This window comes from Danio rerio, chromosome 16 (assembly GCF_049306965.1).
Source record: "Danio rerio strain Tuebingen ecotype United States chromosome 16, GRCz12tu, whole genome shotgun sequence".
NCBI lineage: Eukaryota > Metazoa > Chordata > Actinopteri > Cypriniformes > Danionidae > Danio > Danio rerio.
In genome coordinates, this window is record NC_133191.1 from 32,108,822 (window position 1) to 32,136,302 (window position 27,481).

Below are 27,481 nucleotides of genomic sequence, written 5' to 3' on the forward strand. Positions count from 1 at the left end.
TTGTGTATGCTAGGTCAACCAATCATCACATGTATAAATACAAAACAGAAACACAAAGAAAAGTGTGCAGCAGTAAAGATTTCCTGAGCTTAAAGTGTGGCTTCTTATCAGACCAGATTGTCTGTGAAAAGCCTCAGATGGGGCAGACAAAGGGTGCTTTTGCTGGAGTGCGACAGCCCACAGCCGTTGCTTTCAGAGCTGTAAGAAGAGCTGATGAATAGAGCTGAGAGAGAGAGATCAGGAAGAGGATGGGGAACAGAGATAAAACATTTGGGGGAGTTTGTGGGAATAAGACTGATGGAAAATGCCCTGATGCAACAGATTATAGAGAGTAAAGTGAAGAAAAGCACTTTGACTGGCAAAATATCTACTGCTGAAATTAGCTAAATATTTCACAGCCAAAATAAATTTCTTTTAGGTATGGCTTTTAAGTAGCAACCAATATTTGTTAGTTTGTTATTTGACATGTGTTAAATATAAGTGAAAGAAATAGGATAGGGGGCTCTACCCAAATTTTTGAGTAGCAACGAAATGCAGTTAAGCAACGAAATGCAGTTAAGGTCTAACCAGGAGTGCAATAGCAGCAAGTTCAGGGTATAGGTATAATTTATAAGTTAAACTATGGGTAATATTTACATATAGATGTATTATAAACATAATATAAAAGTTGTATCAGCTATAGTCTGCAGAGATTTACAAATAGACAAACATACTGTAGAGGCTGCTAATAGAGTTTTTTTCAGTCACTTTGGTACATTTCTCATATAAGAATTGAAATTTTCAAAACTACCTGTTCAGTCTTCAGATCATTGTGTCACTTGTGCACATCAGAAACGAAGTTTCTCATTTATTTGAACAAGTTGCAAATGTGTTTGTACATCTATACAAATGATTATGTGCAATTCTCTGATGTTTCCTACATTATCAGTTGTTTATGTCATGTTGATCAAAATGTATTACTCTGTTGAATAGTCTCAACCCCACAACATTTAATCATTTTTTCATGGTGTAAGTCTTTACATGCAAAATGGCTGAACAAGTTGTCGTAATATTTTGTCAGAATGCATTTTCATATACATTTCCATTTGACTTTTATTTTAAACCTGTCTACAATTGGTAAGTTTGTCCCAGCTGAATCTTGACTTTTTCTAATGAAGATCTAAAAGAAGGTTGTCCTATGTTTACATTTCTACTTTTGTTTTATTTTTTTCTTTGTGCTATGCAGTGCTGTGTTTTCCTTTCTGTATAACAATGATCATGTCAACAAATTACAAGCAACAAAAAATAGCCATAGATTACATCAGAACACCCCTCCAGAGTATACTGTTGTATTGACATCATGATTTGGTCATTTGACTTATCTGTACACGACACAAGGACTTGTTATTCTGACCGCAAAGATGTGTTCATTGACACAGATATGTAGTTTTTGATTTTGAGCAGGAGACTGACTTTTGCTGGTAATCCATGGTGTTTTGCTATTTGTGTGCGTTATTTTGAGAAATGTACCAAAACGAAAAACTGTAATAATCAGCAATATGCAAAAATGTATGAACAAAATATACATGTTGCTTTTTGCTATAAACAGGATTTACAAATAAATATGTAGATTTGTACGTATATCATACATTTACAAATGTATATGCAATCATTATGTGCTATATTGAGTGTGCAACATTAACTATGCAATATTTAAAAAAAAATACAAAAACGTTTTAAAACTTTGTTCAAATAGTTAAAAAGTAAATATGTAAACACAAATGTAATATCATGAATTCAGAAAATATGGTGAATATATATTTAAAATAATGAATTACCCTCCCCAAAAACAAAAATTAAGAAATGAATTAGCAAAACTGATTCCAAGGTACTCAAAAAATGTGGAAAAAATATTTAAATGCTTTTTAATATTTTTTCCACATTTTTCAAGTGCCTTGCACTGATTTTTGCTGTTTATTCTGATGGGTTCCTTAACCAAAGAGCACCTACACATTACTTAAGCTACACCTGAGCACTTATTGTTTGATTTTGAAAGAAATTAATTACTTTTTTCTAAATAAATTTAAAATACAAAAGTACAAATTCAATTTATTTATATTAATTGCTAAAAGTGAGCTTCACAAAGTTAAAACATGCATTGCATAAAGACGTTTAATATTTCATATTCACTAAATATTACTAAAGATTCATCAGGCTTTTCATGCATTTCAAGCTGATTTTTAAGTGATGTTAGAATATCATCTGTTCATTTAAGCTCAAACCGTTCTCCTTTGTCTGTTTCTCTTGCTCGCTGTTTCCTTGTGTATAGAGATTGTGGATCGGGTGGCTCTGGGTGAATGGCCGTATCTCCGTCCATCACTGAACCCTCAGGCACACAGTGAGGAGCTCGGTCAGCTGATGCAGCGCTGCTGGGCTGAAGAACCATCAGACAGACCTGAGTTCAGCCATATTAGTGTGTTACTCCGCAAACAGAACAGGTCTGTCCCTCATTACTCCATAGTTCTTTCTGTAACATTTAGGGGTTTTCTCTTTTTACCCCAATGTACAGGATAATTCTATCCTAAAATGTAAAATTGCACATATGTATTGTTTTGTATAAAAAGCCAAGGATATTTTCTACTCATTTATAGTACTAGTATTTGTATAGTAATAGTATTTGTTTACATTTTACATTTTCAAGTCTATATTCAGTCTTTTTATAGACATTTGCTTCATTTGTGATTAAAATCATTTTGATCTTTTATCCTTGTCCAGCATCTGCCCTTTTTCTCTCCAAACATTATGAGCATAAAAAACGAACTGTATGCTGCATGTCTTACCCTATACATGTGATTTTCATTCACCCCATCATGTCTCGTTCACAGGGAGCACAGGAGTAATATCCTGGATAATCTTTTGTCTCGTATGGAGCAGTATGCTAATAATCTGGAGGAGCTGGTAGAGGAGAGAACTCAAGCATACCTAGAAGAGAAACGCAAGGCAGAAGCTTTACTGTACCAGATCCTCCCTCAGTGAGTTGACCCACACGCCTCATACACTAAAGCAACTATTACAAAGTTCTTATTCAACTTAGCTAAGTCTCATGTGGCTTTATTTCTGTTGTGTGTGTGTGTGTGTTAGTTCAGTAGCTGAACAGCTGAAGAGAGGTGAGACGGTGCAGGCTGAAGCTTTTGACTCTGTCACCATCTATTTCAGTGATATTGTAGGCTTCACATCACTGTCAGCGGAGAGCACACCTTTGCAGGTACTTCACTCTTAAAACTGACAGTAAAAACTTTTGGTGTCTGAACCTTTAGATTTGAAGTGCTTTTTGTTTGTTTTTTCTAGGTCGTCACCCTCCTCAATGACCTCTACACTTGCTTTGATGCCATCATAGACAATTTCGACGTTTACAAGGTATCGCCACCTCAAACCTCAACACATTTTATATGCCTTATGCAGTGCTCAGCCTAATTGAGTACAGCCCATTTTGAAAACGAATATTTTTATCCATTTCTTAGTGAATATAGGCAATGTATTTTGGTGCATTTAAACAAAACAGATTTATTAAACAGATACATTCATTCATTGATTCATTAATTTCCTTGTCGGCTTAGTCCCTTTATTAATTCGGGGTCGCCACAGCGAACCACAAACTTATCCAGCACATTTTTACGCAGCGGATGCCCCTCCAGCCGCAACCCTTCTCTGGGAAACTTCCACACACACATTCGCGCACACACACACTAATACACTACGGACAATTTAGCTTACCCAATTCACCTGTACCGCATGTCTTTGGACTGTGGGGGAAACCGGAGCACCCGGAGGAAACCCAAGCAAACACAGGGAAAACATGCAATATCCACTCAGAAAGACCAACTGAGCCGAGGATCGAACCAGCGACCCAGTGACCTTCTTGCTCTAAGGCGACAGCACTACCTACTGCGCCACTGTGTCGCCTTAAACAGATACATGTATTAAAATAATATTTTAGTCACCAAACATATTTATAAATTGAAACATTATAAAATTAAATTCAAGCAAAATATTGCAAAAACAATTACAACCTACAAATTCTCAACTAAATTTTTATTTTCTTTTTTGCTCTTCTTGATTTTTCCTTTTTTTAATTTAGTATTTATTATTTTTCTATAACATAAATTTGGGTGTACAAATTTTTAGAGCATTATCATAAGTAAATTTATTAGATACTCTCCAGCTTTGGCTTCAGTACTGAATAATCTAATGTATATACACAAATATAATATTGTATAGCTTCCTATTAAAAATGTCAATTTAAAAGATTTGTGAGAGTTGTACTTATATTTGATGAGCACTGTAACAAACCTATTTAACCAAGAAAGTCTCATTGAGATACAATATCTCTTCTACCAAGGAGTCCATGTCAAGACAGGCAGCATAGGACAGAGTTCCAAGAAAGAAAAAAGAACATATCACAACACATTGACCAGGCATGTCCAAACTCAGTCCTGGAGGGCCAGTGTCCTGCAAAGTTTAGTTCCAACCCCAATCAGACACACCTGGGCTAGCTAATCAAGCTCTTACTAGGCTTTCTAGAAACATCCTTTCAGGTGTGTTGAGGCAAGTTGAAGCTAAAATCTGCAGGACACCGGCCCTCCAGGACTGAGTTTGAACAACCCTGACATAGACGCATACAAATATAATTTAAGCCATAATTAATTAGACAGACTTTAAATATTGTAAATATTGCAATAAAAGGGACAGATTTCATATGTAGTATATCTTGAAGCTCGTTCCATTCGTATGGAGCATACTTAAAGAATGCAGATTGACCTAACACTGTGTGGAAAAAAATGGCACCTTAAGTAAGAGTACATCTGCTAATCTGGTATTATAAATATTTGAGCAGTACACCAACAAACCAGATCTAGATTGTGATAATTTACCAACTAAAGCTATACCAATAAAAACTAACTTATGTTTATATGTTTTAGATCAGAGTTTTATCCATTTAATCATTTTATATATATATATATATATATATATATATATATATATATATATATATATATATATATATATATATATATATATATATATATTTTTTTTTTTTTATAATTAGTTTTTTTATTCCACTTTCCCTGGACCTCAGTTTGAAAAATGCTGCCCTAGACAGTAGTATACAGTCCTTGTTCTGCTAAAAAATATAGTTTGAATTTAATCCTCATTTTCTTCAATCTTTTATTGTAGTCAATGTCAATGAGCTTAACATACATAATTCCTCATCCAATAATGGGTAAAAAATTGAAACAAAACATTTCATTAATTAGAAAATGTTGCATTTGCATATCTACCTTGAATCTTAAGTGGAAAAGGGATTTTTATGTGGCAAATTTTACATATAAATAAAACGAAATATGCTACCTGTAGATAGTGTCAGGCTGTCAAAGAAACGACATTTGAATAACAATATTTGAAGTGGATCAAAACTTTTCAACAGAGTTAAAACTATTTAATAACATCCATTCTTGTCTTAGGACATCTTTGAAAAACTTTAAATGTTAACTACTATATTTAAAGAATTATATAAAGAACAATCGGTATGTTGTTAATTAAACTTTTAACAGTGATTTTTTCTTTTGTCCTGTGCTTTGTGCTGAAGTAAATCTCCACCTGCTATACTAGTGCTAAACAATGTCTAAAATAATCAGTAAATATTAAAACTTGAAGCCAAGGGTGTTTACACAATGGTGTTTACATCCAAGAACTGAAAACATTTAATGTATTTTGGCTGTTTTCTATAAAGTGCACGAGTTTGAATTTGATGAATTATCTTCTCTACCTATGCATATTACAGTATGTGTTCAGTCTATAGGCATGTTTAATACAACTTTGACAGACTACATATATATATATTTCATATATCATTTTTGTTTTATTGTTCCTTTAGGTGGAGACAATAGGCGATGCTTACATGGTAGTTTCAGGACTGCCGGTACGAAACGGCAAACTGCATGGTCGTGAGATTGCACGGATGTCCCTCGCTCTGTTGGAGGCTGTCAAAACATTTAAGATTCGCCACCGACCCGATGAGCAACTCAAATTACGAATCGGCATTCACAGTGGTGAGAATGAGCATTTTAAACAGTTTTTTTGACACTAACAGGGAATTTTCTTGTATTGAACTATGTTTATCTAACATAATACTAAACATTACTAAATACTAAATGCTAATAAATATTCATATTTATTAATATTACAAAATATTAGTAATAAAATTGTTCTAACATACTAAACCTGGTTTTAGCATATGAAGTTTTGAGTATTGAGAATTGTGTGTTTTGTTTGTGTCTGTGTGTATGTTCCAGGCCCTGTATGTGCAGGTGTAGTTGGGCTGAAGATGCCTCGGTATTGTCTTTTCGGAGATACTGTAAACACATCTTCTCGTATGGAGTCGAATGGAGAACGTAAGAGAAAAAATTATCTCTATCCCACCAAACACTTTAAAACTTAAAGGTCCCATGAAGTGCTGTGAAATGTGCATTTTTTATTAGCTGTTTGACGTAATCTCAACTGAAAAATTATGGGAGAGTGGGACATAAAATAGCTCCTCAGCTTTTTAAAAACAGCCAATAGTGTTTTGTTTTTGATTACAGCTCAGCCAATGAGAGTGGTTGAGCTTAAGCACAGCAAATGAGACGAGTCTTAAAGTGGGTGGGGCATATCAGATACTAGAGAGCCTTTGACTGGTTAAGATTTTATAAAAAACTGAAGTATGAGGTCACATGAAAAAATCTAATAATAATAATTCATTACCTTTCTATAGCACTTTTCTGCACACTCAGAGTGTTTTTTACACATTTTTGGGGGGGATCTCCTCATCCACCACTTTGTGAGGCATCCACCTGGATGACTTGATGGCAGCCATATTACGCCAGACCACACACCAGCTTATTGGTGAAGAGGAGACAGAGTGATGAAGCCAAATATGATATGAGGATGGTTATGACGCATTGATGAACTGAGGCCAGTGGGCAAATTTGGCCAGGATGCCAGGCTTAAACCCTTACACTTTTTTTGAAAAAATCATCGGTTTAACTTCTCGTTCAAATGACAGCACTCACTAAACCGTATAGAGCCCTTATCAATATACTGGGGCGTTAGGACCTAAACAGACCACAGGTTAAGAGCCACCTGCTGGCCTCACTAACACCACTTCTAGCAGCAACCCAGCTTTCCCATGTGTTCTCCCATCCAGGTACTGACCAGGCGTTGCAGAGTTGCAGAGAGCTACCTGCTGGCAAACTGCCAGCTTTAGATGTTTATATCAGTTACATATTTTCTCAACACAAATTTTGTTACTATTCTGGAGCACACTAGCTTATAGATATTATTAAAACTAACAGACTGAAACTAACATCTAAAAGCCTTTACTTTAATCTCACAGGACCTTTAGTAAAATAAAAACCATTGCAACTTTAAAGGTCAAGAGTTCAGATGAGTTAGTTGGTATTTTAAAGTGTTTCATTTTCTATAATAAAACAATTTGAGATGTGGAAAAAATTCAAGAGATGGCTTTTTAAAAAATAACATTTTAGTTTTAGTCTTACATGTAATCATTTATTTTGAAAAATGTATTTCTATATCATCTGGCCTCACTGGAGATGCTTTTTCATATGTTGTATTATCAACAGCGTGGTAATGCATTGATTAATTTGCCATAATGAGATTCAAAAACATTTAACAAGCCTAAACAAAAAAATGTTGATGAAAAGATTCCCTCATAATTCAAATTTAATTATTTTCCTTGCCACCCGTTTCCCACATAGAGGCTGGCAGATAGCAGCTGCCGTTAGATAACACTTGACAAAAGCAAAACAAATTGCAATCAGGAAAGAGATTAATTTTGAAGGTTGTTAAATAAATTTTTTTAGAGGCAAAGATTAGCATTATGCCTTCCTTGACCAGCAAATCCTCCCAGAAACATTGTATCGTAGAGGTTTACCAGCACACTTTGACGTAAGTAAAAAATAAAAGCAAATTCAAAGAATGAATAAATTTCATGTTTTATATGAATAAAACTCAATTAAAACACTGTGCACAGCAAGATCAGTGATTAGCTCTTTTAAAGTCACCCTATAATACTTTTTCATGCAGTTGCTTGTGAATGTAAGGTCTACAAAGTTTTAAAAATCTATGCATGAAAAATGAATTCATTGCATCCCTAATGAAAAATCATTTCTGAGATTGGTTTGTACTGTCGGCATGTGATGTTTTCTGCACTGCAAAAGCAAATCCACTTCATATGATGCACTTTAAAGGCATGAGGACTCGGGTTTATATCACTGTGTTAGTGTTAAGGCATTCAGTTCTGAAAATCGGATATTGGTTGTTTAGATTCTGACATGCACTATTATAACAATCATAATAAATTGGGTCATCTGACTAATGAGAGCAATAGGCTCTCAGAAATGATGATCTTCGAGGGACCAGAGGCCTGTTCCATGAAGCTGGATTAGCTGGCTAGTTCAGTTTGAGTTTAGCTTGCACCAATCTTGGGATTTTAGATAACATGAAGGCAGCTTGACTTTACTCACTCTTTTTTGTCATGGTATTTATTATAGAGCAGATGAGCTGAGCACTTTCATGGTACCTAAAACCCAGAATTAGTGCAAGTTAACTAAACTCCTTCAGCTTAGTCCATTTATTCATCAGGGGTCGCCACAGCGGAATGAAAGGCCAACTAATCCAGCATATGTTTTACACGGATGCCCTTCCAGCTGCAACCTAGTACTGGGAAACACCCATGCACGCACACACTCATACACTACGGCCAATTTAGTTCATCCAATTCCTCTATAGCGCATGTCTTTGGACTGTGAGGGAAACTGGAGCACATCCAGAGGAAACCCACGACAACACAGGAAGAACAAACATGTAAACCACACAGAAATGCCAACTAGCCCAGCTAGGACTCAAACCAGTAACCTTCTTGCTCTAAGGCGACAGTGCTAACCACTGAGCCACCGTGTCACCATCTCAGATTCATATGAACCAATTAAAATATCCATAAATTAGCAGATTTCTGTATTTTGTGATTCATTTCTAGATCTTGAGCTTTCTTCCAACAACTTTGAATCCTAACAAGTTTGAAAAAGGGACTTTTATTAACATCTTTAACAGTTCAAAGTGATATGTTGTCTAGGTTGTTGTTAAATGATGGTACAAAAGTCATACGATAAACTGCCAGTACATTATCTGTTATTTTACAGACGTATTTCTCTGTACATAATATTTCTTAAACATTATTTCAAACCACTAAAATGTCAATAAAAGTCTCTTTGTTAAACTGCAGAGTTGAATTTTCAACATCAAAAGTAAACAGAGCAGAGAAAAAGGTCCCATCACTTCCATAAATATCTGAAAATACAAAATATGGGATCTTTTTATTTTATTATCTTAAAAACTAAAACTTTTAACATGGCATAACATAGCACACTTACCGACTCTACCTGCAGGTCAAAAGTAAATGAGTAAATTATGTTTGCCAGCATCCCAGTGGAGTGAGCTGTGTGAACACAGCTATAATCAGGGCGTTTACAGTATGGCTGTAATTAATCATTGCTGTTTCACCTGCAGCTCTGAAGATTCATGTGTCATCAGCCACTCGAGCTGTGCTGCAGGAGTTCAACTGCTTTCAGCTGGAGCTCAGGGGAGATGTGGAGATGAAGGGGAAAGGCAAGATGAGGACCTACTGGCTTCTGGGAGAAGTGAAGGCCGGTGATTGAGAGCGAAGGGCTCCGCTGCTCAACTGACCCAAGTAGCCAAACACATCCACAGGGAAACCAAGCCAAGACTGTTTTGTTGGCTAAATGCACACGCATGTAATCTTGTACAGCACTGGATGATGTCAGATCTTGTATATATGTAATTTAAAGATGTTTCTTTTGTAAGACCACGAGCTTCGGCAATCGGCTATCACAGAGTGATAGCCGATTGAGTGAGTGTGATTGAACATCGTCCCCTGCTGGAGAAGTAGCGACACTGCTGGCTTGAAATATATGTATACACTGTAAAAAAAATTGACAAAAAGTCATGAAAGCAAATGCTTTTTTTATGTTACTGTAACTAATTTTAATCAGTTAATATAATTTGTTTTAGTTATGCAAAGTTTGCATGTAATTTGAGATGACTAGAAACATTCATTTGATTCCAAAACAAATTTAGGAAACATTTTATTACAGTAAAGGCTAAATAAATACAATAATTTCCAGGGTGTGTGTGAAAGAAGACGGTTAAATATTAAAGATCAAGTAATTACATTTTAGTTCTCCATTATATTACTTGGCCTTTATTATTTAAAAGTTTTAAAGACCAGCATCCATTACGTATCATTTACTATATTTCAGTAAAGTAACATTTCTAGATTTATGTTTTCTAAATCATTTTATTTTACCCATTCAGACTTCTGCACGTCATGTGTACATTCCTTCTCAAGCCACTTAGTTTGTCTCCTGGTTGGTCCTGCTGAATGAGAGTGGCTTCAGTTTTCATAAGGATGTAATGTAAAAATAATTGGTGTGATCTATACAGCATTTTTGTGAGCCATACACAACTAGAGTTCATAAAATAAAATCAGCCTGCTTTCCTAACACCGCTCAGTTTGATTTTAGATCCCTTTGCTCAACTTTTGCAAAGTCAGCAGGTAATTTATTTATTTATTAAAGCTTCTGCAGCATTTAGGGGTTATAATGAAGCATCTGGCAACATAGAAACAGCATAAAAATAAAATAATGCATGTGAGGCCATGTTTATAATGAAACAAATTCATATGACTAGATCTAAATCCTCAGTTTCCCTCTTATCTATTATCTTGAAAGCTCTTTAAGAACTTTTCCAACCCTTCAATTTTTTTAAGCACCTTGAGATTCTCTCTGATCACATTGTCATTCCCATGAACACTTAAAGGTGACACTTTTAGACATGCAGATCTTACTGTTAGAGACTCTTTATGACTGCTCTTTAGACATCTCTATGAGGAATTTGAGCTTTGCTTTCAGGACAGATTACACACAAATATTATTTACTGTCATGTCCTTTGGAACCTAGGAGTATGTGATATCTAAAATTAATTTTAATTGCTGAGAGGCACCTATAATGCTTAAGTAAAAATATCATGATTCTATTAAAATTTAATGAGTAATTTCTAATCCATTTTACTGGTTATTGCTTAAATATAAATTTTTAAACATTTCCCAAATGAAGTTTAACAGAGCAAGGTCATTCTCAAAGTATGTCTGATAATATATGTTTTTTCTGGAGAAAGTTTTATTTGTTTTATTTTGCCTATAGAATAAAAGCAGTTTTTAGATTTTTAAAAAACGTTTTAAGGTCAAAATTATTAGCCCCCTAGTTAGATTTTTTCCGATAATCTACAGAACAAACCATCATTATACAATAACTTGCCTAATTACCCTAACCTGCCTAGTTAACCTAATTAATCTAGTTAAGTCTTTAAATGTCACTTTAAGCTTATTTTTTAAGGCTCTCCAAAAAAAATAAAAAATCTGTTGACCAGTTTTCACCACCATTTAATCATTTTGTTGTTTTAGTTTTAATTTAATGATAGGAGTTTCATTTAGTATTATAAAACAGAAATAATCAATGTCCAAAGTTGTTTCTAATAAGGCTGTAGATGAAAAGCAAATTTGTCAGTGTTTGTTTTAAAGATAACCACAATGCTTGGCTTATTATTAAAATACATGATCAATAGAGGCTGCTCATTTATTTATATAATGTGTATTAAAAAAGTAATAAATCAAAATAGATACCATTAAAACTAGAATTTATTTAAATCCAAATAAGACAATTTTGACCAGACTTAACAACACACAAATTAAAACAATACATATTTATTGGCATTGAAAGTTCAATAATAAAACTTTAGCATTCTCACAAAACAATGTTTTAGCAGTGCTTATCGACGAACCAGAATTATTTTATTAGAACAATTTTATTTTGCCTTTGCTGTTTTAAGAACAGAAGTCTTTAGAAAAGTGTTTTTACCAAAAAACATTTTTAGATTCATTAAAATGAAACTTTTTTCTTAGAATTTAAGTTTCCTTAATAAATCCCCCCATTTTTTTTTTTTTTTACAAAAAAAACACTATTTAAACTCCATTTTCTAAACAGTTCCGTTCTTTATTAAAATACTAATATTATAAAGGATGTTTTTCACTACAAAAGAACCTTCTCTTCCCCTTTTCACTAAACAGTTCGTTCCAGCTCATTCACAAAGATGGTTCTTTTGTGAGATTAATGACCTCCTTTGAAACTTTTTAAAATGTTAAAGTTTAGGCTATTTATAAATACAAAACTTTAAAAAAATGCTACAAGGTTTACAGAAAGCCAGAATCTAATCACACAAGATGTTGAAGTCCATCTATGGTTCCTGTGGCATAACAGTTTATGCAGTTGATATTTAAGTTGTTTTTTTTTTTAAAGCAAATGGCTTCACCGAGACCAGAGAACTCTACTTAAACATTTTCTCCAAGCTTTTCGTAAAAATCCGCAGTTGATGTGAGCAGGTCTCACTAAAGTCAGTTTTGAATAGTCACAGGAATGTTTCTGCTCAGTTTTCACTTGTGGGAAAGAACAATAAGAGTTATTCTGTAATTTAACACAATAACGAGTAGTTAAACAGTGTTCATGCTCTGCATGGGGACATTCCTGAAATCCGTTCTTCTCCTCAAAAAACAGAGATTCCCTTCTGCGCACGCACGGGCTCTCGCCGAGTGTCAGGAAGCCGTACGGGGTAGTGATTTTGCTGAGGTGAGGTAAGGACATCGCTGCTCTGGTTGTCGGGTCTGACAGAGTCTGGAGCTCATGATGGTCCATAAAGCAGAGCTCGTGCTCATCAGAGAAAGGGCAGCAGCGTGTCAGAGCCCGGACTATCAATGAAGATGATGAGTCTGGGGACCGGGGAATTGTGTGTCGCCGCCGCTGTCCGTCCCCGCCTCCATGTCTCGCCGGGCACAGCGAGGGGATGGTGAACTCGGGCACACTGGCAGGAGTCACCACCACATTCCTGAGTGGTACGAGTCTCGCTGCCGCAGGCTGAATCTCCCGCGCACCTGAGTGGCACGCTTTCTTTTCTCGCTTAGCAGGTGCAAAATCACGAGCTGGTGGTAATTTTCTGCCCATTGTTTGCAATTGACATATAACGCAAAATTCAGAGTGAAACCTTTCCAAAAGCCTATATTTTTCTCACTTTCTTGATCGTTGATGACATTTTCTCTGCGGTCCCGTTATTTTAAAACTTGCAAAAGTTTACTGAAGTCTGGAGAGAAATGATTCCTGCCTCATGCTGAATAGGCTATGTGAGAGGAATTCGAGTGACAACTGTAAATATACAGTTGCGACATGAACAGACTCCTCCCGCTATGAACAGCTTAATAATAAGGTACAGCCTATGAACCTTATTTTACAATTTTATTAGCATAGTTACATTTCTATAACAAAAATGTATGCCAAATATTTTTTAGTAGGCTAAGTGAAACAAATAATGAAAACCATTTTCTACTATAGTTATTCGTGATAAATAAATCATAATAAATAAATTATATTAATTAAGTAATTAATTAATTATAGTTTTAGATAAAATATAAAAATCGAAAATAAGCGAGCCTATAAAAAGGAATATAAAAAATAATAACCTGTAACGTTACACTAAAACGTATCCTACAGGTCAGGAGTAGGTATAATTATTATATAATATGAAAATAGAGAATTATATTATACTTGTATAATATAATTGTATGTTATACTTATAGTACATTTATATATTTATTATACCTTTTATTTATTTATTCCTTCATTTATTTTGTATTAGTTAAAACCTAAAACATTGTCGTGGTTTTGCGCAGAGGTCTGGGAACGTTTTATTTTTCATCGCCTGTGTTTGTGAGGGAAGGGAAAGAGCGAAACACCCGCCGTTTGTTGTGAAGCGGCGGGCTTAATAGAAAGATACCGATGGCTGCAGACATACGTTCCTGGGTAAGAAGGATGTTTTACAGTATGAAATGTGAACTGCTAAAACAACGTTTTTGCATGACACAAATTAAAAATCTATAAAAATGTTCCTAGTAGAATGTGCTGTATAGGGACGCTATGCTAACTTAAATTAGCCAAGAGGCTAACAGTAGAAAATGCAGACCTCAAAATTACTGTTTGTGAACTCTGTAAGTGGAATTAATACTGGGTTATTGCTAAAACGCACAGCTATTTCATGTCCTGGCCAGGATGGATACCAGACATAACATTTCTGATTTATAAGCAAACCTTGCTGTATTATATGTTTATCTTTATAATGATTCATATATTAACGTTATTGATTTTGAAAATGTTGCTCACTGGGCTTGGGTAAATAACATCCAAACCATTTTGCTTATCCGGCTGGTAATTAGTTTTTAATTGATTATTAATAATTTATAGAATAAAAACATATTAGTGGAAAACAATGGTTTATATCTCTGGTATTCATTAACGTGTGTTTTCAGGCTCAGAGACAGATTGAACATGGGATGGAAACGCAAGTCTTCTTCTCCAGAACCACAACCAAATCTTGTCAAACTACCAAAGAGGGAATCCCTCAGCAGATCTCCTAGCTCATGGAAGAGGAAGGCCTCTACACCCAGTAAAACAAAGAGCTGGACCTCCATTCAGTCCCTTTCTCCAGACAGGCATGTTGATCAGTGCAATGGCCAGGAGAAGATGTCCAGCGCAGGTAGTGCAGAAGCAAACGATAATATGGCTGATGAATGGAGATTATCACAGATTTGATATTTGATTATTTTTTGTGTCTAGGTCATGTTGAAGATGACAGTGACTGTATCCAGTCCTCTACTCCAGTTTCATCCCCTTTGCGGTCAGAAGAGGATGCGGAGCTGGGTCTGGTCATCACTGTGGGTGAGTTAAAGCATTTAGCTGTTCTGTGATCCACACTTCACTAAAAGGGGTAGTACAATCTTTTTATTATTTACTCTCCTTTGAGTCCTTTCAATAGTTTCAGATAGCACTGCATGATTTTGGAAAATTCTGACGTTGCGATATTTTGTTTTCCCGCGATATATATTGTAATATGAAGATAATTTCACCAGCTGATTTGGAAATATTTCTTTAATTTAGATCGACCTGGGCGATCAAGTCTTTTTCTATGTTGTGCATCTGCATTACAATATAATAAATTGCAAGCATATATAAATACAACAATGCAAAAATAAAAAGGTTTTCTGGAGAGTGGATTGGCCCATTTCCACTGAGAGGTACAGTACGTTATAGGTCGCCTTTATCAGGCTTGCGTTTTCACTGCCAAAAAGTTTCTATCGACGTCATTCTTGCTCAAGGAAATGTCAAAGTAAAGCTGGACAGGTCGTTCACATATCATATGAGAAGCATTCTCACAAAACAGATGCATACAGATACATATAAATACTTGTATTTGAATGTTCATTACTAACCCTTCTATGAACATGATTTGATTATAACTGCAGATCAATGACAGTGCGAAATAGCCTACTGTAACAATTGCAATTATATAAAAAAAATAAGCAAATAAATAAAAGCAGCATATATGAACACATACAGATCCTTACAGTCACCAATATGTTACCACTTACAGAAAAACTACACACAGCAAACATGTAGTCCCACATGTAGCCTGGTCAGTGCAAACTTCTCTTTAATCTCCCCCAGCACACTTAACCTCTTGTTATAAAGTAATTTCATCATTCCCAGTTCATAATAGTCCAAAAGATGATGATAATAGTTAAACATGGCAGTTTGTTCATGTTTTAGATTGCTGAATCTTTTGCTCTTGTTTTTTCCAGCTTCTCCTTTGTTTTTTCACACTTCACTCTCGGATTTGTCCATTTCTAAAAGGATCGGATGTCAGAAGCACTTTAATAATCACGTGCAGGTTATTATCATGAGCTCAAGAAGTTCATTCAAATATAGATGCGCACGAGTGATTGTGAGCTCTGGAGAAAGTGAAACCGCTCGCACTTTTAGACAACCTCGTAAAAATAAAAGGAGGACACGATAGATTTTGTTCTTCTTGGCTTGTGGCTGTTCATTAAGACAACGTCAAGGTTTGTTTGAGGTCGGGTCGACCATGGCACAATCTTATCCTGCAATATGACCATTGCAGAGACAAACGCTGTGATATCAATGCTCAAACGATATAGTGTTCAGCGCTAGTTTCAGATATTTTAAAGAATTCAGATTGTTTACTAATATATTCAAAAAATCTAGTTTTGTGTTCATTAGGAGGACACTCAGGTTTGCTGTTTGTGGAGTTTGAATAAACAATTACAACTTTTTAGTGTAACTGTTCTTTATCAGCTTGTTAAATGTGACGTCACGTGAAGCAGCTTCCGGGTGCATGCGCTATATCAAACTGTAAGGGGAGACTCAACAAATGGTAATAAGAAACATTAACAAAGCGATGCAATGCTTTCGAAAATTATAATCGCTATAGATATATCAATGCTTAGGAGGCCAGAAAGTGCTACATTTTTTATAAATTGTTAAAATATTGGTGTCTGTGATGCTGCAAGTCCAGAGACTGTTACTGTGACTGGTCATAAACAAATATTTTCTCAATTCAAATGAAAAGTGGCTTGGACCTGGAAACAGTGTAGCATATGTCATGACTTAACAAGCGGATAAAGTGTTTTCATGATGTGTCATCCGTCAGCTGCAAATACTGTAAACAATGCTGCTGACTCAAATAAAAGTTTTCATTGTTTCTGCTGAAAATGATCAATTATTGTGTTTTGTGTTGTTCTGAAAAAATACATGAAGAGTAGCCAAAAGTTATAACAAATCTAGCAGATAAGAGAAAAAGAAGAATTAAAATATCTGAGGAACAGGTGTTTGTGGGTAGCCAAACTGAACCAGGATATCCAGGGCAAAAATCTTGACAACATTGATGTGTTGTTTTTATTTCAGGTCAAGTAAGGGAAATTTTAGTCTAAAGTCTTGATTAACCGGTCAAATTCAGCTTGTCAAAGTCTTTTACCCTTTCCTGCATACTAAGTTATTCTCTATATGATTTAGCAGCTTCCACATGTTTTTTTTAATGGTTTAGATTACATAAATTTGCAGAACAATGTTTTCAATAGTGCATTAATTGTGCAATCCATCCTCTTATTCACATTCGAGTATGTATAGTCAGTATGTAAATAAAAGAGAATAAACAGTTAAATTAGCACATAGGTCAATATCATAACTATTATAATAAACTGTGCAATAGGTAGTTAAGTATTTATTCACTCCCTTTTTTTGTTTTAAATTGGTTTATATTTTAACATATTTATGAAATTATATTTATAAATAAGGTTTTTATAGTGTTTTCTGATGTTTTTTTATGATCTTGGTGGGTGGGTGTCAATGTAACATAATTTTGTTCTGCATTGCATCTACTGTGATGTTTGAATGACAATATTAAGGAAGCTGAACTGAGTATTGCCAGTATGAACAGGCATACAGGTTTCTGACCAAATTTTGACAGAAGTACCAACTCTCTATATTTTGCAGCTTGTTTAGCCAGAGATCACTATTGGTTAAAGGGCAGTTAATGTTTCTAACTCAAAGAACTATTATGCTCACTTTAAAGCATCTATTAAAGTGCATACAGGCCTATGGTGAGCTCTAGCTGCCTTGTTGAGGCCCACTGATTTTTGGGCATTTCCAGCATCTGATTTGAGTTCTCATTGCTTGACCTGTAGATGAGGACAGATGTGAAGGGGAGGAATGGCTGAAGAAACGGAATGGAGTGAATATAAAGAAGAATGGAATAAATCAGACAGAAGGAGAGATCCCTCAGAAAGAGGATGGAGATGTGGAGAAGACTATGGAACAGCTAAGTGAAGAAGATGAGAATGAGGAAGAGCTCAGGAAGCTGGACAGAGATTTAACACTCAAATCTAAAAAACTCAACCTCTCCTCTATCAATGTTCGTAACATCATCCATGTGAGTCTGGAAATATGCCTTACCTATTTTGTGTTCTTGAGAGATTAAAATTGAGAATTTAAAGAATCCAAGCATATCACTTTCTATGAAGCTCATATTTATAATGATTTATTATTCTGTTCATAATTATTTCTAATAAATCATTGCAGTTCTAAAAATATATCTATAAAAACACAACAGACTTTATACTGTGTTATATTGACAGTTATAACTACATTTATAATAGTGTTATTAATACTTACTAGTGATGCATTTCATTTTTCAGTGCAAATTCAGTCATGATTGGATTTATAAAGATGCAGTTTGCAATGTTAAAACACTGTGATGCTAGTTATAAAGACCCATTAGTAAGTTAACATATTTTGTTGTGTCAAATAAATGAATGGTTTTATTGATAAGAGCCCTGTGCCTTATAAATACTTATTGTGAGTCATAATACAGTTACTAGCCTTTGTAAGTGCATTAGGATTGTCACGATACAATTAATTAATCTTACGATACTATACCAGCTGAAGTATCACCAAATCAAGTAGTATTGCGATACTGTAATTCGTAACTTAAATTATAAAGGAAATGGTCAAAAATACTATATTTTGTTAAAATAGGCCTACTTAAATGTATTTCATAATTCCCTCAAGGCCAAAAAGTATTATTTTCACCTAACCTCACCTAAAATGTATTCATTCTTTTTGTTTATTTTGTAGATAACTGACCAACAGAAATACATCAAAATGAAGAGACAAATTATGCCAAATTAAATGTGTTACAAAAGAGCATTTTTCTAACAAAATGACTTCATGAAGTGGTCAAAAATTGTTTCAAAGTTTTCTTGGTAACAATCCAAAGTAATTAAAAATTTCACTTTGTGAGTCGTTCCTTTAAAAGAGATTGTCGGAGTCGCTAAAAAATTATACTAGCTGGAACAGAAATGAACCGATTTAGATGTGCTTTCGAACTGAAGCGTTAGAAAACATGCAATAGGTTACCAGAAAAGACGTGAATTTACAACCTTAAAAAGCTTCACAGACTATCAAATAAAATGGTTTATTGTTGCACAAAAGTGTGAGCATTTTAGTAACTTTTTTCCACGTGCAACATTATCTATTGTAGATAAACCATTAATGACGATAGTACCGTTTACAAACTACAGTGGCACCGCCAGTATTTTGGAGCCAAACGCGAATTCACGATTCTACCATAGTACCGGTAAACCATGCAACCCTAAAGTGCATTGTTAATGGCTTTAAGTAAAAACAGGATGCAAATTTTTCATATAAGGATGTGCTCATTATGCATTTATAAATGGCTTATTGCTAATTTAACTGATGTTCCATCTTGTATTTTTAAGCCTAACCAGAAATTGTTTTAAATGTGCAGATAAAAAAAACATTTATAAACCATTTATAGAATTCTGAAAGATTATATACAATTATAAAACTGCATCTTTATAAATACAAACAGGAATGACTAATTAATATTTGTACATGTTATGAACATGTGCGTTAAAAAATACATCACTATTAGGTATTAATAGCATTCTTATAAATGTAGTATAAGATACAGTATAAGATTTATTGTGTCTTTATTGATATGTTTGCAGATTTGTTATGATTGCTAAGTAGTTATAACCATTATAAGTTATAATTCATTATTAGTATAATCTTCATAGAAAGTCTTGGCAATGCTAACATCAAATGATGTAAAAAAGACAATAAAAATGACAAACTGTTGATTTTTTTTGAGTTCAGGAGGTGGTAACCAATGAGCATGTTGTGGCCATGATGAAAGCTGCCATAAAAGAGACACAAGACATGCCCATGTTTGTAAGTTCCTGTACTTTAATCTTAAAGTGGAAAGTGTGCTTTGAAGATAATAATGCAATTTGATTATGATATTCATTTTCTTTTTAATATAGGAGCCTAAAATGACTCGTTCTAAGCTGAAGGAAGCTGTTGAAAAAGGGGTGGTGAGTGTAGTGTTAATAATATGGACATTTCATGTTTTTTAAATTTGTGAGAATATTAAAATGTGAGATTATTATTACTTTTTATTTTTATTTATTTTTGTAGGGCATGGGAAACTGGAACATCTCACCAATAAAGAAGGCAAATGACATTAAGGTATCAAATGGTTGTGATTAACCACTTGTGTGATGTTTACTATTATTGTTATTAATTATTTTTGCTAATTGATGAATGTGACTGTCTCCTTAGCCACCTCAATTTGTGGACATTCCACTGCAAGAAGAGGAGGACTCCTCAGATGAAGAGTATTGTCCTGATGAAGACGAGGAAGATGAAACAGCTGAGGAGGTGCATCTCACACACATCACAGCTCGAGTTCTGTTATTGTATGAATTCTATAGTGTAACTTTATAAGTTATTAGTATTTATTTTGAGCAAAAAGAGTCAAGAGTCTTAAAAAAAAACGTACCACTCAATGTGGCTGCTTTCAACATTGATAATTTTATATATTATTTTATATATATTGTAAATAATTTTATATATTTTAAATATTAGAATGAATGATAGTTTTAGGAATTGTGTGACACAGAAAACTGTAGTAAAAAGTAACGGCTGCTTGAAAATTAAGCTTTGTCTACATAGTCATAAATTATACAATCGTTTTGTTCTCTTCAATGTAGCCTTTGTGAGCATAATATTAATTCTATGCATTTATGGTAAATTTACATTGTAAGTTACATTTTATTTATCATGAAAGATCTACATCTCTACAATTTAAGACAAAATCTTCCCCTTTTTTGGCAACTCAAATAATAAAATTAGTTTTACTAATATACGTTTAACAATTTGTGTTGATTGCTTTACAATAGCATGTATTTGAATTGTCTCTTAGACGTTTTTGGAGAGTGATGTGGAAAGCACATCCTCCTCACCCCGCGGCATCAGACGTTTTCCTTCTCAAACGCCTCCCCATTGTGATGATGCCAGCAACAGCCCCAGACTGGTACTTTACACAGCATAATGATTAAACACACATGTGTATTTCATTCTTTCTGCACATAGATGAAGATTTGATTCTTTTGTTCTCCTTTATCCGTCACAGAAGCCCAGGCTGGCCCGGCACTTGAGGGTCGAGGCAGTGCCTATGGGTCCCCCTGCCCCTCCTCCTCAATCCTGTGGCCTTTCACGCTCTCTTAAGACCCTGGACCCCTTCATCGAGAAACTCCATGCTGTGGATAAAGAACTTGAACTAAGTCCTCTCTGCATGGAGCCTTATCAGGTACAGAATCACATATGCACAAAACCTCTCTGCTTTGCAGTAATATTGTGATATTGAAAACAGATTTGAACATAAGAGTAAAGCCGTCTGCAGAGAAAACATGGTTTTGGACTTCCTTCTTTTTTATATGGAAGCACCTATAAATATACAGGCTAAGGAAATTAAATGCACCTTCCAATTCAGGGATTGAGAAAGGTCTACAAGCCAGGACTAGAGCTCGGGACAGCCGAAGTGCAATGACACTACTTGTTTGCACACTGCCTACAGGATGTCCATAAATTTTTTAAAATTCTTAAATTCCATAATATGAAAATGAGGCATTAATAAATGTCTTAAATCAGTGTTTCTGAGGTTTTAGAAATGCAAACAAACCTACCCCCTAAAGACTATTGTGTTCATTTTGAAATCTACTTAAATCTCTTCCTCTCATTATGCAGAACAACATAGGCAGATTCAAATTCCTTTATAGTCTTTGGCAAAACCCAATAAAATACACGCTGGGATTTTGTTTACATAAATATTGTTTTCTGGGATTTTGCTTGCATAAACAGAGTTTGTGGGGATTTCATTATATAACAGCTTATGACAGCAGTGTCAACCTGTACATTAACCAATAAAGAACTGGAGTAGCACTGATCAACCAACCAAGGACCTGAATCTGCTGATTTTTTAAAAATATGTATAACTCTAAGAAACCAGCAGATACCATGGCCCACGAGGCCATCGGTGCGTCATCAGCGCGTCATTGGGGGTCACTTTGAGTGTACGTGAACTCAGTTTGGCTGACAGTGTGCACTGCATTTTTTAACTACACACAGATCTGCATCCGAAAGTCCACAACTTGGTGCGGAGTCTGGTCAAGCTAGGTGAATGTTCATGTGCCACAGGCGAAAGTATAAATAGGGCCTCAGAACGCTTCGCAAAAGCTGTCAAACTGTTTGCTTCAAAATCATTTAGGACTAATTCGTCAAACTGTTAGAAAATGGAACAGATAAAATTTCAACTCTGAAAATTGGACTGACACAGTTTGAGTTTACTAGAACTTCTATGTTAAGCTGCTTTGACAAAATCTACATTGTAAAAATGCTATAGAAATGTAGGTGAATTGAATTGAATAATAGAAGAAAAAATGCATGGTAAATAGCATTTGCAATATTGGTCATACATATTATATTATAACAATATTTTATTCCTAAAGTTGTTCAGCCCATTTTTCTAAAACGAGTATGTCTGTCTGGTGAAGGCTCTCAGTAGTGGTGGAGCAGGGGAGCCAGACGACAGTCTAGTAGCTTGTCGAACTCGGTCTAAGCGTCCATTGCGGGACGTCCCTCTTGATCAGCTGGAGGCCGAGCTCCGTGCGCCAGACATCACGCCAGATATGTATGATAATGTCTCCACACCAGAGGACCGTGAATGGACCCAGTGGCTGCAAGGACTCATGACATCTCATCTGGACAACGACGGTCAGCAAGCCTTTTTTTATGATCAAATTCAACTTTTAATATCAGTTCAACTTTCTTTCAGTTAATATCATGATTTCTGTTTATATATTAAAAATGTGAATAGTACTAAAATATGACAACTGTTGAGAGTTAGGGATGTAATAAAATGGAATAATTATCAGGAGATATAAATATTAGAAAAAATGTTTAAATATAACAATTATATTTTTATTGTGCTGTTCGAATGTTTATCGGTAAAATTAGTTTTAGGAAATAGTTAAACATTTTATTCAGCCATAAATTAATCAAAAGCAGCAGTGAAGATTTTGTTGGAATATCAAGCCAATTCCGTGCGTGTTCAATAAGAAAAGGTCTGGAGAGGGTTTTTTATCAATGCCAAAATATTAGTAATTTATTGGATACAAATATATAATTTGATGACAGAGATCTGGGTTACGTTACCCCAATGCAATACAAGAATTACATTCAAGAGATTCGCAACTAACATACATTTCCTGACTCCAGCATATATACACAACTGATATTAACAGGTTGAGTTTTGGTGTAACCAGACATACTTCCTCTTTCTGCAGCCCTTCTCTGCATACCAGAACTAAACAATTACGTGCATCTTTAATATATTTCACAACTTCTACAAGCAGCATGCTCCTTGTGACATGTCTAGACTTTGTATAAAACAGCAGTCTGGATCAAGGGCCCCCACACTATATTTAGTCTTATTCTGCTATTTCCCTCTTGCCAGCAGTTCCTTCTAAAAAGTATGCAGCACAATAAGAAGAGAAAGTGTGTCTGGTCAATATGTAGTATCATACAAAAGAGAAAGATTGATTAATCTGTTGTTAGTCTAAACATTTTTCTGATAAAAAAATAAAGACACAAAAGTAATAAAAATTAATTATTTTTTCCCACAATTTACATTGTTACTAAATTATATTATACTTAAATAAAATGCTGTTTTTTATTCAACAAAGAACACCATAACATTTAAAGCAGCAAAGGTTTTAACACTGATTATTAAAATAAGTTTTTCTTGATTACAAGAATATTTTTTAAAGGATCTGAAAATCCAGTATTCCCATCAAAGAATTAATTATGTACAGAAATATAGCTAATAAGGATTCACATTACTGTTTTTTTTTTTTACTGGGATTTTTGACAGTTTTGTTTTCTTGCCTTGGCTCAACCAGTGTAAACCGTGTCCTTTAAACAAATCACAGTCATGCTCATTGAACTCAGTCAGATGCTGTCGCAGCACTTTTCTTAATGTCTTAATAGCTTCCTCTGTATGTGAGTCTAGTTAAATCTGTGTGTGTGTGCACGTCAGCAGTTCAGTACTACCAGTGTTTTTTCCACTCATGTTTTTTTTTTTTTTTACTTGACCTTTTCCCCAGTTCTCTCTCAGCATCTCTGCTCTGATGTGCCTGTTCTCACTCATCTGTCTCTGTCTTTTAGAAGAAGCTGATGAAGATGACGACCCCGAATATAACTTCTTAGATGATTTAGATGAGCCAGATTTGGAGGATTATCGAAATGATCGTGCTGTTCGTATTACAAGTGAGTCTTTATATGAGATGTAGTTTTGTTTAATAATCAGTTTTTCCAGAATTTTCATTTTTGTCATTTATTTTATCTCACTCTTGCAGAGAAGGAAGTCAATGAGCTCATGGAAGAGCTGTTTGAGACGGTGAGAGGACTTAACACTAATAGGATGAAAGTTAAGCCCGTCACTCCTCACTCATTTTCTCTTCTTTTCTCCAGTTTCATGATGAGTTGGCAGCCAATGAACCAGATGACGAAGGTCATGATGAAGATGAGGAGCGTGAAGAGGAGGCTAATGACACTCCACAATTCAATGTCCCTCAAGCTATTAGGTAACATTCACACCTAGTCCAAGGTTTAACATTTATTTTTTTAATGTTTATATATATTTATATATTCATTCATTCATAGTATTATTTTTAATTATTTTCATAGTATGAGTTTTCTGGAATCACCATGTAAAAATACTTTCGGTCATTCATTAATTTATTTTCTTTTTGGCTTAGTCATTAATCATGGGTTGCCACCGCGGAATGAACCGCCAACTTATCTATCGTATGTCTTACGTAGCGGATTCCTTTCCAGCTGCAACCCATAACTGGGAAACACCCTTACACACTCATTCACACTCGTACCCTACGGACAATTTAGCTAACCCAATTCACCTATAGTGCATGACTGCATAGGAAACCGGAGCACCCAGAGGAAACCCACACTAACAAACTCCACATCAAAATGCTAGCTGACCCAGCCGGGGCTCGAACCAGCAACCTTCTTGCTGTGAGGCGACAGCGCCACCTACTGTGCCACCGTGCCGCCAAATGTTGTTGTATTGTCTTATTTTATCATTTAAATAAATAATATAAAACATAGGCTACGCATAGTCCTGAATAAATCAGAAATGTTTATAAATAAATAATGTATAAATTAATCTTTGCTTGCCTCACTCCATAGCAATTCCTTTAGATGTAACAATGATAAGAACAAGAAGAGGAATGGAAAATCTAAGCATAAAACAAGCTTAAAATATTAGGAATGTTGCTTATCAGTTTGGCAAATTTGTAATCCTACCTGGTTTTACTATCAGGAAATAAGATTCCAAAACGGTACCATTTAGTCACAGCCTGAAGCCCTGAAATCAGAGATAAATAAATAGTTTGTAGTTCAGTTATAGTTTAATAGCACAAGAACCAGTGGGGTCTACTCATAGTGAGAGTTTAGGGGGAGGCCATTTGAATTAACATTAAGGCCAAAAAACGATTAATGCATGTTTAAAAAAAAACTATTTTCTCATGACTCGTGAATTTCAAAGTGTTGCATGAGTGGACTCTGTTCCCGGTTCCTGCTTTTGTCTGAAAAATATATATATTACTTATTTCTTCTAATACAAAAAAATTGGAGGTCTGGAGGTCTGTGATGTGTAAAAAAATCTAAGCTTGTGGTCTACTAGTAGATGCCCCCTAGGAAAAATGTGAAACCTCTCAGTCTACTCTAGGTTTGAATTGAGGACGAAAACTCAAAACCGACCTCCCTAGAAATTATAGTGACACTAATGAATTATTGTTTATGTTTTTTAAATGTCAAGTCCAATTAAAGCAAATCAAAGGTTATAGGCAAATGGAAATGGTGTTAGTGAGGCCAATAGGGGGTGCTCAACCTGCGTCAGTGTGAGTCCTAATGCCCCAGTAAACTGAAGGGGACACCATATTGTCAGTGGGTGCCGACTTTCAGATGAGACATTAAACCGAGGTCTCTGTGGTCATTAAAAATCCAGGGTGTAACCCTGGTGTCTCGGCCAAATTCCTTCCATCGGCCCTTACCAATCAAGGCCTCCCATTCATCCCCACCCATCGAATTGGCTCTCTCACTCTCTTCACTTCACCAGTAGCTGGTGTGTGGAGAGCACACTGGCACAGTTGTCCTGTGGCTGCGTTTGCATCATTTAAGTAGATGCTGCACACTGGTGGTGTGCAGCATCCACTTGATCCCTCTTGATTGTGAAGCATTTTGGGTGTTTGGCCATATATGATAAATGCGCTGTATAAATACACATTACATTACAGTAGATTACATATGAGAAATAAGCTATTACAAATAAACTAATTTGTATGACTTTTGTCAGTTAAATTTGTTATATCAAATACGCTTATACAGTAGTCAACATCAAAATTGTCCAAAAACTATTTAACAACCTTCGTTTTTTTTTTTGTCTTGGGACAATTAAAAAAAATTTTTTGAACCTCTTCATATGTTGAATACTATATATAAATCACACATTAGATTTCTTACATAAACATGACATTTCTACTATTACAAATGAAGGATACACGTTAAAATAGCATCGAGAAGAGTCCTCCCTTTGGGACAGAGCAGCAGAGGAGTGCTGTGTCTGTTTGGGTAGGGAGGAAGAGAAATGCTCCAATGTGTCTGATTGTTTTGCTGTAGATCCAGTACCCAGTACAGACGCTGCAGAGCTACATGTATACTTTAACTACAGACTGAACACGTTACACACATCACATCCCCCACAGCTGAATACAGTACAGGTGCACTGTACGCCTGTGCTACGTGCAGAATCCAGGCACAGAGGCTTTAAATGGAGCTCGTTTACTGGAACAGATAACCTCTGCATGCACGTACACTGCACGTGCACACACAAACAAACCCCTCACACCTACTGAAAGAGCATTCTTTAAAGCTTGATCTGATGATTAACAGTTCCTGTCTGAGCCCTTATTTAAAACCTGTTACACCTGGCTTGTCACCTCTTTTAGGAAACATGCTATTAATATTGTTGCGGAAATAGTACAGTGTCAATCAGCACAAAATTTACACACACACAGTTGCAGCTTATGTACTCTGAAAAGAGGTCATTACAGTATGCAGAGTGTATATGTGATGCATGTGCGTCTCCAGGTACAGACAGCTATGTGCCTGATGGGTGGTTTTAAATGTTAAAGAGGTACATTGACGTCTGCTGTGTCTTTTCCACTCTGAGTGTGTCTATGTGTGTTGTGGACATGTGCCTGTAATGGTCAGTTGCTAGGGTACAGAGAGTATTAGAGACCTGGTCTGGTTTATTAGCTAGTCACGTTTGATGACTGTGATGTAACTGTGATTTTATTAAACCTGTCATTAGACCTGAGGAACATTAGTGTCAGGTTTTTGCATAGAAAAAAAAACAAAAAAAAATAAAATGAGGAGTCTACATTTTGGTTCATGTTGATTGTACTATTAA

General features: G+C 35.2%; 2 protein-coding genes across 3 annotated transcripts in view; both read left to right on the forward strand.

Annotated features, from left to right (window-relative positions):
• Positions 1 to 10,616, forward strand: part of npr1b (natriuretic peptide receptor 1b) — an 87,620-nt gene extending 77,004 nt beyond the window's left edge. The window contains exons 16-22 of the mRNA XM_009292394.5: positions 2,309 to 2,477; positions 2,865 to 3,011; positions 3,121 to 3,244; positions 3,328 to 3,396; positions 5,915 to 6,089; positions 6,333 to 6,431; positions 9,604 to 10,616. Of these exons, the coding sequence (XP_009290669.2) occupies positions 2,309 to 2,477; positions 2,865 to 3,011; positions 3,121 to 3,244; positions 3,328 to 3,396; positions 5,915 to 6,089; positions 6,333 to 6,431; positions 9,604 to 9,752 (932 nt within the window). The 3' untranslated portion in view covers positions 9,753 to 10,616. The remainder of the gene's footprint in view (positions 1 to 2,308; positions 2,478 to 2,864; positions 3,012 to 3,120; positions 3,245 to 3,327; positions 3,397 to 5,914; positions 6,090 to 6,332; positions 6,432 to 9,603) is intronic.
• Positions 10,617 to 13,934: 3,318 nt separating this feature from the next.
• The window catches only part of gon4lb (gon-4 like b), a 30,076-nt gene continuing 16,529 nt past the window's right edge, over positions 13,935 to 27,481 (forward strand). The window contains exons 1-14 of one of the 2 annotated variants that reach the window (XM_073925008.1): positions 13,935 to 14,019; positions 14,523 to 14,749; positions 14,830 to 14,931; positions 17,754 to 18,143; positions 19,668 to 19,821; positions 19,914 to 19,964; positions 20,068 to 20,118; positions 20,212 to 20,310; positions 20,855 to 20,965; positions 21,065 to 21,241; positions 22,485 to 22,704; positions 24,157 to 24,258; positions 24,348 to 24,388; positions 24,463 to 24,575. In XM_073925008.1, the coding sequence (XP_073781109.1) occupies positions 19,777 to 19,821; positions 19,914 to 19,964; positions 20,068 to 20,118; positions 20,212 to 20,310; positions 20,855 to 20,965; positions 21,065 to 21,241; positions 22,485 to 22,704; positions 24,157 to 24,258; positions 24,348 to 24,388; positions 24,463 to 24,575 (1,010 nt within the window). In that variant the 5' untranslated portion in view covers positions 13,935 to 14,019; positions 14,523 to 14,749; positions 14,830 to 14,931; positions 17,754 to 18,143; positions 19,668 to 19,776. The remainder of the gene's footprint in view (positions 14,020 to 14,522; positions 14,750 to 14,829; positions 14,932 to 17,753; positions 18,144 to 19,667; positions 19,822 to 19,913; positions 19,965 to 20,067; positions 20,119 to 20,211; positions 20,311 to 20,854; positions 20,966 to 21,064; positions 21,242 to 22,484; positions 22,705 to 24,156; positions 24,259 to 24,347; positions 24,389 to 24,462; positions 24,576 to 27,481) is intronic. The other variant, NM_001201535.1, reaches the window with a different exon arrangement.